The sequence below is a fragment of the Martes martes genome, assembly GCF_963455335.1.
Source record: "Martes martes genome assembly, chromosome: 10".
Classification (NCBI taxonomy): Eukaryota; Metazoa; Chordata; class Mammalia; order Carnivora; family Mustelidae; genus Martes; species Martes martes.
In genome coordinates, this window is record NC_137898.1 from 2,317,601 (window position 1) to 2,331,717 (window position 14,117).

General features: G+C 61.0%; 1 protein-coding gene across 3 annotated transcripts in view; it reads right to left on the minus strand.

Moving 5' to 3' along the window:
- The window catches only part of CARS1 (cysteinyl-tRNA synthetase 1), a 42,518-nt gene that overhangs the window by 17,211 nt on the left and 11,190 nt on the right, over positions 1 to 14,117 (minus strand). For all 3 annotated transcript variants that reach the window (XM_080815903.1, XM_080815905.1, XM_080815904.1), the window contains 7 exons: positions 13,977 to 14,065; positions 13,416 to 13,512; positions 12,924 to 13,022; positions 11,896 to 12,045; positions 2,968 to 3,108; positions 2,664 to 2,752; positions 834 to 955 (listed from right to left, as the gene is read on the minus strand). In XM_080815903.1, the coding sequence (XP_080672029.1) occupies positions 834 to 955; positions 2,664 to 2,752; positions 2,968 to 3,108; positions 11,896 to 12,045; positions 12,924 to 13,022; positions 13,416 to 13,512; positions 13,977 to 14,065 (787 nt within the window). The remainder of the gene's footprint in view (positions 1 to 833; positions 956 to 2,663; positions 2,753 to 2,967; positions 3,109 to 11,895; positions 12,046 to 12,923; positions 13,023 to 13,415; positions 13,513 to 13,976; positions 14,066 to 14,117) is intronic.

Genomic DNA, 14,117 nt, shown 5'->3' on the forward strand with positions numbered 1-14,117 from the left:
GAACAGCCCCCCGGTGGCCAGAGCCCCCCGTGACGGCAGAACAGCACAGAGACACACACTGCACACGACATGTTGCACATGCTGTTGGGACCAGAACGTGAGCTAGAGAAGAGGTCGTGGAGAAAACCGGAAGGAACCCCCGGGCAGTACGGAGCTGCACTCACGGGGAGTGACCTGCACACGGTGTAAGCCGCTGTCGCGCAAGGGTCAGCTGCACTGGGCTCACGATGAGCACCGGGGCTGTGGGAGATGCGTGTCCTTCGGTGGGACGAGAGAACAGCTCTGCGAGGTGCTGCCTGGGCGCTGACAGTGTGACATCCCCGCTCACATCCAGAACCGGGATGGTCACACAGTTCCTGCCCCACGTCCCTGCCTGGCTCGGCCTGGGCACGTTTCAGTACCGTGCAGAGCCGAGCCTGTGGCCAGCAGCACCCGCCACCCCGGCCGCTGTACAAGGACAGGTGCCGGGCCCCTGCTCGCAGCGCCCGTTCTGGAAGCGGCACGCCACGCTCCTTGGGACCGCGTTGGGGTATTGAAACCGTGCCTCCAACCAGAACAGCCCTGGGGTTTCATATCCCCAAAGCAGGAGTTCAGCTGCTGGGGGTGCTGCCTGCTGGCCCCGCGCAGGCGGCTTTCGTGCCCTCTTTCAGCAGGGCATAACCTGCGTACTGCTAACACACCGGGCGCACGGCGTGTCACTCCCAGACCCTCAGGTGCCCTCAGCTCCACAGACGCCAGCCCTGGGGGCCCGGGCCCGAGGTGCTGTGGCTGGGGGCGAGGCTGTCCCGCCCGGGCTGAAAGCCCCCCCGGCAACCCGTCACCCGCCTGTTCACCTTCTCCTTCCTGCAGGGCTTTCTGGTCCCCCACAGCCTCGGGCACCAGCTTCCCGTAGGAGTGTCTGTCGCTGGACGCAAACTTCACCGTATCAAAGTAGACGGACCCATTTGAGGCGTAGCTGGAAGATAACAAGGTTGTGGGAAAGCGGGATGGATCCGGAGACAGCCCAGGACGCCCGACCAGAGAACGATCCGAAGAGCCCAGGGTCACGGGCCGCTTCTATCTGCTCTGCCCTGTGTGTCCGGGGCAGGCTCGGCCATTTAGCCCCATGACACGGCAACACCCGGCAAGGCCGCCGTGCAGGCTGACCGGGCCCGACAAGGACACTTCACACCACGGAGGCCAACTCCTCACTCACCGGGCAGCGGGTCCCTCTGCAGACCCTCTGCTCGCATGCGGTGACCCTGTAGCTCCCACCTGGCCCCTCAGCTTGGCAACGGCGTGGTCCCGCCAGGCCCGCAATCTGGCTACATTCCCACGTGCCCAGCCATGGCTGTCTGCCTCCCAGACACATGCCAGACTGTGGGGGCCCAGAACGCTCCGTCTTCTCCCACTTTGGCTTTGCCCGCGGCACTCAGTGTGGCACGGTGCTGCCCCGAGCGGTCGTGTCAAGTGGGGCGGAGAGCGGAGGCACCGTCCCTTCCAGAGAACGGGCGCTGCTCCGGGCCCACGCCAGGAGCCCCGCACTCCTCACTTGGGTCAGTGGCTGCCTCGTCTGCCCTGCGAAGTGGGAAGCAATCTCCTCGGGGGGGGGGCCCACAAACGAGCTCCGTGTGCCGCAGACAGCGCGCACCCGTTTACGCCTGCGCTTGTCGGTGATTTCGGAGCGTGCCCGCCGCGGACAGCTGAGTGTTTCCCGCCATCAGGCAGTGCTAGGATCGGAGACCAGGGCCGCAGCGGAATGTGTGGAATCAGAGCCGCGCCAAGGGCCCCGAGGGAACATCCTTGCCCTGGGAGGTGACTCCCTGCCCACACAGTGAGGCCGACGCCTCCAGACACCTGGCAGATCCACGCTCACCAGGCCGGGCTCCGTGCTCACGGTCTGAGCTCGGGGCCCCCTGCTGGCTTGACCCCAGGCCCCGGGCTGCACCTGCACATCTGCCGGGGGCTCCGGGGGCAGCCAGCACCACCCTCCTGCTGTTCCTGCCTGCCTTGAACAAAGATCTGGCGACTGCACGGCTGAGTACCTGTTGGATGGTGGCCAATGCCAAGGCGAGCCCGGACAGGTCTCTTACGGAGCAGCCCGGAAGCTGGGGACCCAGCGGCGCGGAGGGAAGAGGACTGCTGGGAGGTCAGCGTGCAGAGGGCCCCAGATCCCTGTGTATGGTCCTCACCGCCAGCACCTCCAAGTGGGGGTGGGTTTGGAGACCGGGTCTTCCCAGAAGTAAAGGGGGGTCCCCAGGGTGAGCCCTAACACCGCAAGACCCCCACGCAGCTGTCTGCATAAAAGGTCATCGGGACACAAGAGGAGCCCGAGCAGCCCACGGGCAGAGCAACAAACGGGAGAGAAGTCTGCAAGATGCCCACCGTCTGCAAGCCGAGGATGAGGCCAGCACAGACCCCCTGCGCGGGGCCGAGGAGCCCGCCCCGTGGGCATACTGGCGGCCTCAGACGTCTGCCATCTGGAGGTGGGAGCAAACCCATTTCTGCTGCTTCAGCCGCCTGGTCTGTGGGCTTGGTGAGAGCAGCCCCAGGCGCCCACATGCCCGGGGTGGCCACAGCCCCGGCGGCCTCCCTGCTCCACGTCCCCTCCCAGAGATGGAGAGCTGCCCTCGTCGGCAACCCCCCCGGATGGCACACGGCTCCGAGAAGGTCCCTCAGCTCACCCGTAACCATTGTCCACGATCTTCTGGACGAAGTTCACGATCTCCGGCACGTACTCGCTAACGCGGGTTAAGACGTCTGGAGGGAGGACCTGTGGATGCCAGAGAAGGTCCGAGTTCTTCTTCTGCAACGGCCTCAGACGAGCGCCCCCAGGAAACTGGCAGAACCAAATGCTGGCCAAGAAGCCGCCTGTGCCCTTGGCGCGCGTCTGAAACGGCTCTCGGCGCGCGAGCAGGAAGCTGCCCGGGGACGTGAGGCCGCGGGGGCGCCGGGCACAGAGGGCACAGGCCCGCCAGCCGCACTCACATTCAGCGCCTCCATGTCTCTGTGGAACTCCTCTTCCCAGAACTTGGGCAGTTTGGAGAAGATAGAGTTGTCGGTGACCTCACTGCCGAGGCTGGAGTCCAGCCAGTCCGAGAGCAAGTCCTTCGCTTCCTCCAGCAGCACCTGAGCAGGAAGAGCGCGAACATCCACACACGCGCGCCGGACCGCACCCCGCGCAGCCGGTCCGCGGAACCACGGCCTCGATCAAAGGTGTGCCGCGCGCGGCCCTGCTCCGCGGAGGGCTGCCGTCCCCGCGAGACCACGACACTCCTGCGATCGGCTCGGCGCTGAGACAGGCACCAGTCTGCGAACGGGAGGCTCCGACGCTCGCTGAAGCGATCTCAGGACATCCGCGGCCAGGAGGGGTGGGCAGAACCCCGTCCCAGATAAAGGCGCCAAGGCCACGGTGCCCCGACAGTCAGCGGCCGTCAACGGAAGATGCCAGCCCCATGTCACGCCCCACCCCAGCGCGGCACTGGTACGAGACCAGTCCTGTCACCGCATCACCCACGTCACTACAGAGAAACGTCCATCTGGGACGGGATGTGGGTGTCACGGCTGCGGCCTGAGCCTCGCAGGCAGGGGGAACCGAGGTCCACCTCTGGAGGAACCCGGGGTTTCCAGCACGTGAACTGGAGCGACAGGGACGTGGGGACAGGCAGGCAGTCTGGGGTCCCCCCGTGAGGGTGAGAGGCCAAAGAACAAAGGGCAGAGGGAGAAAGTGCATGTGAGAGACACAGTGAGGGCATGCAGGCTGGGTGCGTGTGGATCCACAAGGCTGACAGGGAAAGGGCAGCTAGGGTGTCCCGCCAAGAGCCCCCAGGTGGGACAGCCCTGCTAACTGCTGCTGGGAGGCCAGCGGCGAGGGGGACCCGCCAGGACGCTCGGTCCATAGGCGCAGCATGCTGGGGACTGAGCCCCACGCCTGGCACACAGGCCCCCCTGAGCCTGGCCACCACACTGAGGACATGGGACAGCTGCAGAGCCAGACGCGGCGGGGATCCTGGGCTCTCAGGCCCGGGGCTGGAAACCACCAGGACGAACATGCTCGGGCTCCAGGGCACCAGGCCGCCCGTGCGCAGGAATGGAGGGCACGGCGAGCGGACGGAAGGCTGTCCTAAGAAAACGGGAAGGAGACACCAGAGAGCGGTGCCACTGGGACAGAAACGAAGACCGTCTTCGGTGGGGTCATCCGCATATCAGACGTGGCCGACAGAGGAGTCTCGGAGCTGGGGGACCCCTGAAGAGAAACCCCCCAACGGCACAGCAGACGGGCTGCCTTCGCAGAGACAGAACGGAACCCAGCAGAATGGCCAGGGACCGCGGGACGAGCACAAATGGTGTGCTGGGTGCTCGGGGACACACCAGAGGGACAGGAGGGGAAGGAGCAGAGAAACAGCTGGAGTCCACCAGCAGAGGGCGCCCCGCTCGCGGCAGAGCCTGAACTGCCGGTACAGGGAGCCCTGGGAACCTCCGGCAGGACACAACAGCCGGGCAGTCCACGGGCAAGCTGCAGAAAGTCCTGAAAGGAGTCCGAGGACAAACACTTTGCCCGTGAGTGAGCACGGTAAGAACCACAGCCCCCTCCTTCTCACAAAGTAAGGGATGCAGGGGACACATCAGTGTCCAGAGAAGACACTCGCTACCCTAGAACCTCGGGCCCTCCGAGCTCATCCTTCAAAAGCAAGGGGAAACAGAGGCTCTCAGGCAAGCAAAAATCAACGGAACTTGTTGCCAGGAGACCTGGTTTGCAAGTAGTGGGAAAAGTTCTTTAGAGAGAACTCACAAAAGAAGTCAGAAGCTCGGGCCTGTGAGGGGGCGCATCGGAGAGAAGATGCAAAGGTAGAGTGAAAACGTCTGTTTTTCCTTTTAAAAAAAATTGTCTATGTGCTGAGAGGGAGAGTGTGTGTGTGGACGCGAGTGCAGAGGGGCGGAGGGAGAGAGAATCTCAAGGCCACCCCTGCTGAGCACAGAGCCCAACACCCGGCTCCAGCTCAGGACCCTGAGACCATGCCCTGAGCTCCACTGGCTGAGCCCCCCCGGGTGCCCCACAACTCGCTTTTGCTCATTGACTTAACACCTGTTAGATCAAAACAGTAACAGCAAGAACGCATCAGTCTGCCTGCTTACGTGCGTACACGACACACACGGAGCCCCGCACGCCGGGTTTACAGACAGGTAAAGTGAGTGACAGTGTGAGGACGGGAGGCAGAACTAGGTCATTGTCCTGTAAAGCACCCCGGGTAGGGTCGTGCCTTTGAGAGTGGACTGAAATTTGTGGGGAGTGTATATTGCAAACTCTAGGGTGACCACTAAAAAAAAGGTTAACTGATTTGCTCTAAGAGGAGAGAAAGTGGATCATGGGAAATGCTCAGTCCGAACCACAGACGGCAGGAAAGGACCAGAGGACGTGAGCGGGAGCGAGAACAAGGGCGGCGAACAGAGCAATCCAGCGGCGAGGGATCCAGCTGTCTCCGTGCCACTGGGGACGCCAGCGGTCGAAATGCGCCTCACAGCACAGTCTGGGAGATCAAAATACATGCCCCGACCGTACGTTGTCACAGGAATCTGCTTCGACCGTAAGACACATACAGACTCGCAGTCGATGGAGACAAACGAGGCACGCTAACACGGACCAAGACAGCAGGAGTGGCTGCTTTCTGATAGCGCCACGTTGCTGGGGGCAAGAACACCATCAGCGGTAGAGAAGAGCTCGGCGGACAAAGGGGTCCATTCTGTGAGACAGCGGTGCTCCCGGGACACGGGCCCAACGGCAGGGCAGCAAGCACACGAGGTGAAGGCGAACAGAACTCCAAGGAGAAACAGATGAACCCACGAAAGTGGCCGGGGACTTCAGGACCCTCCCTTGGGCGCGCACTGGCCCAGCAGGGGTCAGCGAGGACAGAGATCAGCGAGGACACAGCTGACCTCAACCATACCCTCAGTCAGCCGGACCTGAAGGACCTCTACAGACCACTGGGTCCCACAGCAGCAGGACACACATTCCTCTCACGCTCTCCTGGAATGTTCACTGGCACCGTCCGCAGGCCGGGCCACACAACGTGCCTGAACAAATTCGAAAGAACAGACGTCATATGTGGTGTCTGCTCTCGGACCACCATGGAACCGAACTGGGAATCAGTCAGAGAAAGAGAGCTGGAATGTCCCCACAAACAACACGCTTCCAAAGGACACACGGGTCAAAGAAGGCACCTTGAGAAAAAATTAAAATTTTTGGAAAAAACGAAAGTGAAAACAGACCTTATCCGAATCGGTGAGATGCAGCAAAAGCACCGGTTTAGAAGCAACACTGGGCAGACGGGTTCGAAACACAGAGAGATCCAAAGTCCATCATCTAAGCTTCCGCCCCAGGAAAGTAGGAAACCAAGAACAAGTCAACTCCAAAATGACAGAAAAGAAACAATAAAAATTAAAGCCGAAAACAAGAAATCAACAGAGGAAAATCAACAAATCCAGAAACTGGTTCTTTGAGGAAATGAATGAAATTGTTGAGCCTCTAGCCAGGCTACTACCTAAAGCAGAGAGGCCACAGATTCTAATACCCAAAACGAAGGAGGGGCATCACTACAGACCTCACGGAAATTAGAAGCATAACGAAGAAACACTACACAGAACTCTGTGCCCCCAAGTTTGATAACTGTTAATGGTCCAATTCTTTGAAAGACAAAAGGTGCCAAAACTTATAATGATATAAAGAATCCGAAGAAGCTTATGAGCCAGTGACGAGATTTAATTAATAATTAATGATTTTCCAAAACAGAAATCACCTGGCCCAGAGGGGTTCACTGGTGAATTTTACCAAACACGTAAGGGGCAGATTATATGGATTTTCTATAGTTTTCCAGAGGAAGCAGAGGGATTAGTTCCTACGTCATTCTAGGAGGAAGGCATTACCTTAATACCGAAAACAAAGATACTACAAGAACAGAAAAGTACAGACCAATATTCCTCATTAACATAGATGCAAAAATCCTTAACAATATATTAGCAAATTACATCCACAAAAGTCCTAAAAGAATTATACATCGTAGCCCAGTGGCAGCTATCACAGGTACGTAAGGCTGGTTCCAAAGTATAAAACCAATTAATGTAAATCATTCCAGCAGCACGGTAAAGAAAGCAAAAGGCTGTAATCACACAGATGCGTGAAAAGCATATGGACACAGCTCAACACCCGCTCATGATAAGGTCTCAGTAAACCAGGATAGAGCCGAACTTCCTCACCTTGATCATGGACAGCAACAAAGTCACGCAGCTAACATCGTGCTTCGTGGTGAGACCCGAGCTTTTCCGTTTAGATCCAGGGCGAGGTGAGGACGTTCCCTCTTGCCACCCATTCTCCGCCTCACCCTGGACACACCTGCTCACGTGGTGACAAGTGGAGGAAACGGAAGGCATACTCACGGGGAGGAGGACGTGAGACTGCACGCCAGCACGTGACACGGGGAATCCGCCATAAACACATTACGTCAACACGCCCCAAGATGAAATCCTCAGGTATAAACCTAACGAACCGTGTGCAAGATCTACACGAGGACGACAAAAGTCTGATGGGAGAAGTTGAAGGAGGACTAACTAGCAGAGAGCTACTTCCTGCTCACAGACGGGAGACCCGACAGTGTCGAAATGTCAGCTCTTGCCAACACGATCCACGGATCCGACGCCATCCGGGTAGACATCCCAGTGCGGCACTGCAGTGACGTCACACGCGGATTCTCCACTTCCACGGAGGCAAAAACCCCAAAGAGCCAACTCAATACTGAAGGAGAACAAAGTCGAGGCCTGACAACACCTGACTGCAAGATGTTCTCCAAAACCGTAGTGATCGGGACGGCGCGGTGTTGGCAGAAGAGACAAACAGATCCAGGAGCAGAAGAGAGAGCCCAGACACAGCCCACCCCGACGGAGTCGCCTGATCCGTGACGGGGGAGCAGAGGCCGTTCAGTAGAGACAAATACAGTAGAAGGTGCTGGAAGGACCGGACGTCCACGCTCAGAACAACGAGTCCAGACCCGGACTCTCACCGTCTGAAACGTGGCTCAGACTGGGTCACCGGCCTGAGAGTGAAAGGAAAACCAGACAACTAGAGGGTCACAGAGAAGCAAGCCTCCGTGAGCACGCGTGTGGCAGTGACGGCCACAACTCTGCCACAACTCTGACAGCACCGTCTGTGAGAGGACGAGGTGGCTGCTGGACGCCATCAAAACTAAAAATGTAGCAGCGCCTGGGGGACTCGGTGGTTAAGCCTCTGCCTTCGGCTCAGGTCATGATCTCAGGGTCCTGGGATCGAGCCCCGCATTGGGCTCCCTGCTTGGCGGGGAGCCTGCTTCTCCCTCTCCCGCTCCCCCTGCTTGTGCACCCTCTCTCGCTGTGTCTCTCTCTCTGTCAGATAAATAAATAAAAATCTTTAAAATAAAAAAAATAATAAATTAATTAGAAACGTTTGGTGTGGGAAGGACACTGCCAAGAGCACAGAGAGATGAGCGACGGACCGGAAGAAGGCGTTTGCCGACCACACAGCTGGTTGAGGACTGTTACCCGAACGTGCAAACTCAATGGTAAGAGAACGGCCCCTGATAAAAAACGGGCCAATGGCCTGAACAGGCTCCGCAGCCAAGACAACACACAGATGGCAAATAAGCCCCATATCCGATGTCTCCGGGACACGCAAACCACGACGGCGAGACCCTACCACGCGCCTGCACGAGCGGCCCAGACACAAGCACTGACAGCAGCGGGCGCAGGGAAAACCCAGAGCAGAGGCTCGTCATGGCCGGGGGGACACAACAGGGGCAGCCGCTCCGACCCCAGTCCGCACAGAAACCTGCACGTGGGTATTTCTAGCAGCTTCTTCACCACTGCCTAAACCCGGAAGCAACATGGACGGACTTCGGGAGTGCAGTGACAGAGCGGCTGCGGGCCGTCCGGACGATGGAATGGAACCTAGAACCGGGAGAAGGAAGCCATCAAGCCAGGAAAAGACACGGAGGACCCTCAAACGTGCACTTAGCGACAAAAGCTGATTGGAGAAGGCCGCAGATTGGAGGATTCCGACCCTACGACATTCTGGAAAGAGAAAACCGTGGAGGCAGCAAAAAGATCCGTGGTTTCCGGGGGCTCGGGGGAGGGAGGGATGAGCGGGGAGGGGGCACGGAGGAGTCTTAGGGCAGGCAACGGTAAGGACAGACGGAACACGGTGCGTCTGTCTGTACCCGCAGAACGGACCCCCAAGAGAGAACCCAAGGTCAGCCACGGGCTCTGGGAGAGGTTGCTGTGTCCCTGCAGCTTCATCCACGGTAGCGAAGAGGCCAGCGGGGGGGACCACTGAGAGTGGGGGAGGCCGAAGGAGGAGGGACGGGGCCAGGGGCCATCTCCGCCCCTTCCTCTCAATCCTGCTGTGACCCTGAAACTGACAGATGAGACAGAGAGAAGGGAAAGGACCAGCCCGTCCCCGACGACGCTCCCATACAATGTTTAAAATCCCGAGAGCGTCTCTCCTGGGACGGGACGAGCCGAGAATTCAAAACACACCCGAAGAACTAAACCAGGACACACAGGCCTCGGCGTCTTCCCCGCCGCCCGGTAGGGACGTCTTCCCCGGTCGTGATGCTCACCCAGGGTGGGCGGTCTGGCCGACAGAGGAGAACCCACAGACCCAGCACACGGAGCTGACACAGAACACAAAACCACTCCGTGGAAAAGCAAAACGCAGCCCCGTCTGACCGCACGGAAACAAGGCCCCGTCGTTATAAGGAAGTGAAAGGAACAATAGATCGGGAGAAAGTGCAACACAGCTGAGAGACAAAGGGTTGGCGTCCAGGGGTCCGAGTGCCTGCAAGCCCGTGAGGAGAGGACAGCTCAGCAGGAAAGGGGCAGGAGACGAGTGCGCAGATGACAGCACGTCGTGAGGGACCGTCGTGAGGGCCCGGAGAGCAGCGGATTCCCGCCGGCGCCCTGACGAGGTCCGCACCAGTTCATGTACTGCTGACAACAGACCCTCCAATGGGGTCCCCGCGCACGAACGCCTCCTGCGGGCGGCGGCGCGGTGGCCAGTGGGGGGGAGCGTGCCGTGTCCGCTGTGCATGGAGCCGCACCCCGGCTGCGTCCCCGTAACACCCACAGATGTGAGGACACATCCACCCTCCTGGGGGGTCGCCGGACGCATGGCTGGTGCTGGGGACCCAAGAGTTACCCAGATTCCCGGGTCACGCGCCCCACGGCCCAGCAGAGGCTCCCCAGGGTTACTGTCTCGAGACATGCTTGCAAACGTGTGCCCAGAGACGGACAGAAAATTGTCCCCAACCGTGAACAGAGCAGGCAGAGGCAAACCGAAAGCACGATGGGACACTGCGTCACGCTCATTGGGAAGCTGATGTGGGAAACAGAGTGACCTGTGCCAGCGGCCACATGCACAAACCGCCGGTGTGCTGCCATGGGGGGCAGCGCAGCACTTCCTCCGCGTCCCGCAAACCCACCGGCCGCACTGCCCAGCAGCTCCCCTCGGAGTCTCTGCCCAGAAGGACCCGACGGAGGGACCTAAGCAGATCCGAGCACGTCCCTGCTCACAGCTGCGTCACTCGTGATGGCCCGAAGGAGGGAATGACACAAATGTGTGTCAGAGCCTGGACTGAATACCCATATCTACCAGTCCCACCTGGTCTGAGAAAGGACACTAGGACACCTGCCACATCATACAAGGGAAAGACACCAGCTGCGAAAGGAGACACGATAGCATTCCACTTCTATGAAGGCCTTGGAGTCCCCAGATTCACAGAAACAGAGGAGACGGTGGGCGCCGGGGCCGGGGCAAAGATGGGTCGGTGTCTCACGGGGACAGAGAGTGGACAGTGGGCGCCAGGGCCGGGGGAGGGATGGGGGTCGGCGTCTCACGGGGACAGAGAGTGGACAGTGGGTGCCAGGCTGGGGGAGGGATGGGGGTCGGTGTCTCAGGGGGACAGAGAGTGGACAGTGCGCGCCGGGACCGGGGGAGGATGGAGGTCAGTGTCTCACAGGGACAGAGTCTCTGTCTGGGAAGATGGAAAGTTCTGGAGATGGATGGTGGTCGGCCTCACAACAGCATGAATGTGTTTAATGCCTCTGAACTCTGTACCTAAAAATGGTTAAGATGGTAAATTTTACAGGTGTACATTTTACCGCACTTTCTAAAGGAGAGAGAATCAGCCAATTAAGAAGAAAATTCGCAGTGGCGCTGCTAGTCATACAGGCACGCGACTGCCGCCCGAGGAGAGGGAGAGAGAGCTGGGCCCGGGAGGCCCACTGCAAGCAGGCCGGCCGTGACCACGCAGGGGCCCCACGCAGGAGCACGCCGAGCGGAAGGCTGCGTCCGCCGCGCTCTTTCTCACCAAGCTCAGAACGAGCGGCGCCGGCAGCCTGAAGTAAGCCAAGAGGAAAGCGAGAGGGAAGCCTAAGCCGGGCGGGCTCTGGGGGCATCTCTTCCCCGGCCTCCAGGCAGGCAGACGGCTGTGGCCGCATCTTTTCTGGAGCTCCCGCGTCCCTGAGTGTTGAGAGGGGCCAGCAGGGGGCGCCAGTGTGCAGGAGAAGGGACCGGTGGCCGGCCTGCACTGACCGCCTCTCCCGCCTCTCCCGGGAAAGGCTGGCAGGGAGCCTGGCCCCCTTGCACTCCTGCTCTCCGCGGGTCTGAGGGAGAACCCTTCCCGGGGGCAGGAGAGCCAGCCAGGGGGGAGTCCCAGCCCAGCGCAGCCTCAACCTCCCTCTGCTCCCTGCGCAGGGGCGACCCCAAGCACCACAGGAGAGCCGGCTGGAAGACTCTGGAAAGTCCTGCTGCACACACTCCGGGGGCCCCCAGTGCCGTGAGGACGCTGAGTGGCGGCAGGCCGCCGGGGTGGGGCGAGCGCGGGGGGACCTTACCTCCGCACAGCCGTCGGCCGCCTCGGCGGGGAGGCCACTCTGCACAGCCCTCTGCAGCGGCTCGGCCGCCAGCTCCACCGCTCGCCGGGTGCGCTCCAGCATCTGCCTTCGGTCGGGGTCTGCAGTCTCCCGTAACTTGGCTGAAAACGGCTGCAAGCACAGGACAGGGCAGGCCCATGGGATGCGGCTCAGCACAGCCCCGTGCCCCGGGGGGGCCCCACTGGAGGCGAGAGAGAAGTCTGCGTCCCTAAGGGCGTGGGCCCAGCTTCCCTGCCGGACGGTCGGACGGACGGGGCAGACGGACCCTGAAGGCCCGCTCCTCGTGCCCGCCCTGGGACTGGTGGTCTGATGTCACAGGCTGTGCTCAGGTCACAGGGGCGTCACCTGGAGACTTTGTGAACGTCACGAAAGCACCCATGACCTGGCGGCCGGCCCCTTGTCGGCCGAAGACGGCTAAGCTCTGATTTCACTTGCAGCGTTTCTTGCAGACGTAAAACACGGCAGCACACCAGGCACGACCGCCGCGGCTCCTCAGTCACTGCTGCCGGGAGCAGGAACGACGCGCTCTGACCTCACTCCGTTACCACGGTAACTGGTAATGCTGTCCTTCAAAGCGAACCCACCGAGAGGAGAGGACGCATCTCTTCAAGCTCTGAGAACTTCCAGCACCCCCGGTCTCGGCGGCTCGGCCCAGCGCCTGGGTTGCCCCGGGCAGCACCGCGTGGCCGAGCCCTCCACCCGGAAGAGCCCGCGGGCACATCTGGAGCATTGCACAAGCAAGCGTCCGTCAGTGCCCCCGTGACACCCTCGGAAACTCTCCCAGAAATCGGGGGCCCATGCACGGACTCCACGCCCCCGTCCAAGCGCCTTTCCAGAGCAGCTGCCCAGCGGCCAGGCGACCACATCGGTCAGAACCCGGGGGCCCTGACGGAGCTGGTTTTAGTTGTGTCCACTGTGGGAGGCCCGGCGGGGATGGCCACCGCCCTAGGGACAGTCAGGAGTCAGGGAGCAGACAGCGAGGGGCCCACCTTCAGGGCGGCGTGAACGTCCTGCAGGACCTGTGCTGCCCGTGGCTGCTTCTCCCGATAGCGCTCGAACAGGTAGTTCTGCCGGGCCCTCTTGATGATCTGGAAGGAGGAGAGGGACCCTGGGGTCGCGCTCCGTGTAGCAAGCAGGCTCTGAGCCCCACGCCGCCCGCCCCGACGCTATTCCCGCGACCTTGCTGGTCTCGAGGAAACGGGCCGCCCCCTCCTGCCCCCCCCCCGTGCCATGCTGTGTAGACGAGCACGCGCGACCACAGGTCCTGCTGCCACGAAGCCCCACGGGCTGCCGTTTCATCAAGTGGGCCCGGACACGCGGGGTTCTCTTGGCCCCCACACGACGTCATCAGCAAAAACTGTGACGCCACAATGCAGAGGGGGCTCACACCCCGTGCGTCTGGCTGAGGCCCCGCATTTCATCTACAAACGTCGCTTCCTCCCCCGGCCCCCCGTACGCGGACGTGCTGGTCAGAGCCCTACCTTGTCGTCCACGTCTGTGATGTTCATGCAGTAGAAGACGTCGTACCCGAAGTAGTCGCGCAGCACCCTCCGCAGGATGTCGAAGGAGATGTAGGATCTGGAGCATGGGGACGCACCTGTCCCACTGCCCACTGGGGCCCACCGCCTGCCGCGGCCCACCGCCCGCCACACTCCCCAGCCCACTGCGCCGTGGCCACGAGGGCCAGGGGAAGGCCTCCGTGGCCCTGCCACCAGTCAGCTGCTGCCCTGCGCAGGGGCCGGGAGCGCCGTGGGGCTCCACACCTGGGCTCCCGCCACAGCTGCCTGGTGGGGAAATCATGGCCTGCGGGTCAAAACATCGGCATGCAGCCCAGGACGCCGGCCACGGCGCGACAGGACAGCGAGCTCGTGGCCCGTGCGTACTCGCCGACTTTTCCATCGTCTACATGGATTACTTACAGAATGCAAATGTTCATCTCAAGAACAGGAAATCTCAGAAGGGCCGAGATGCTCTGTGGGACCCATGCCTCCAGACCCCCGGGGATCCCCGGCCCGTGCTGGGTGCCCGGCAGCGGCTCCTACCTGGCGTGCCCCATGTGAGACGCGTCGTAGACGGTAGGCCCACAGCAGTACCATGTCACCCTCTTCCCATGCTCAGGCACAAACACATCCTGTGTTAAAAACGGAGGAACGACCACTGTCAGCCGCGGGAGAGACGCCGTG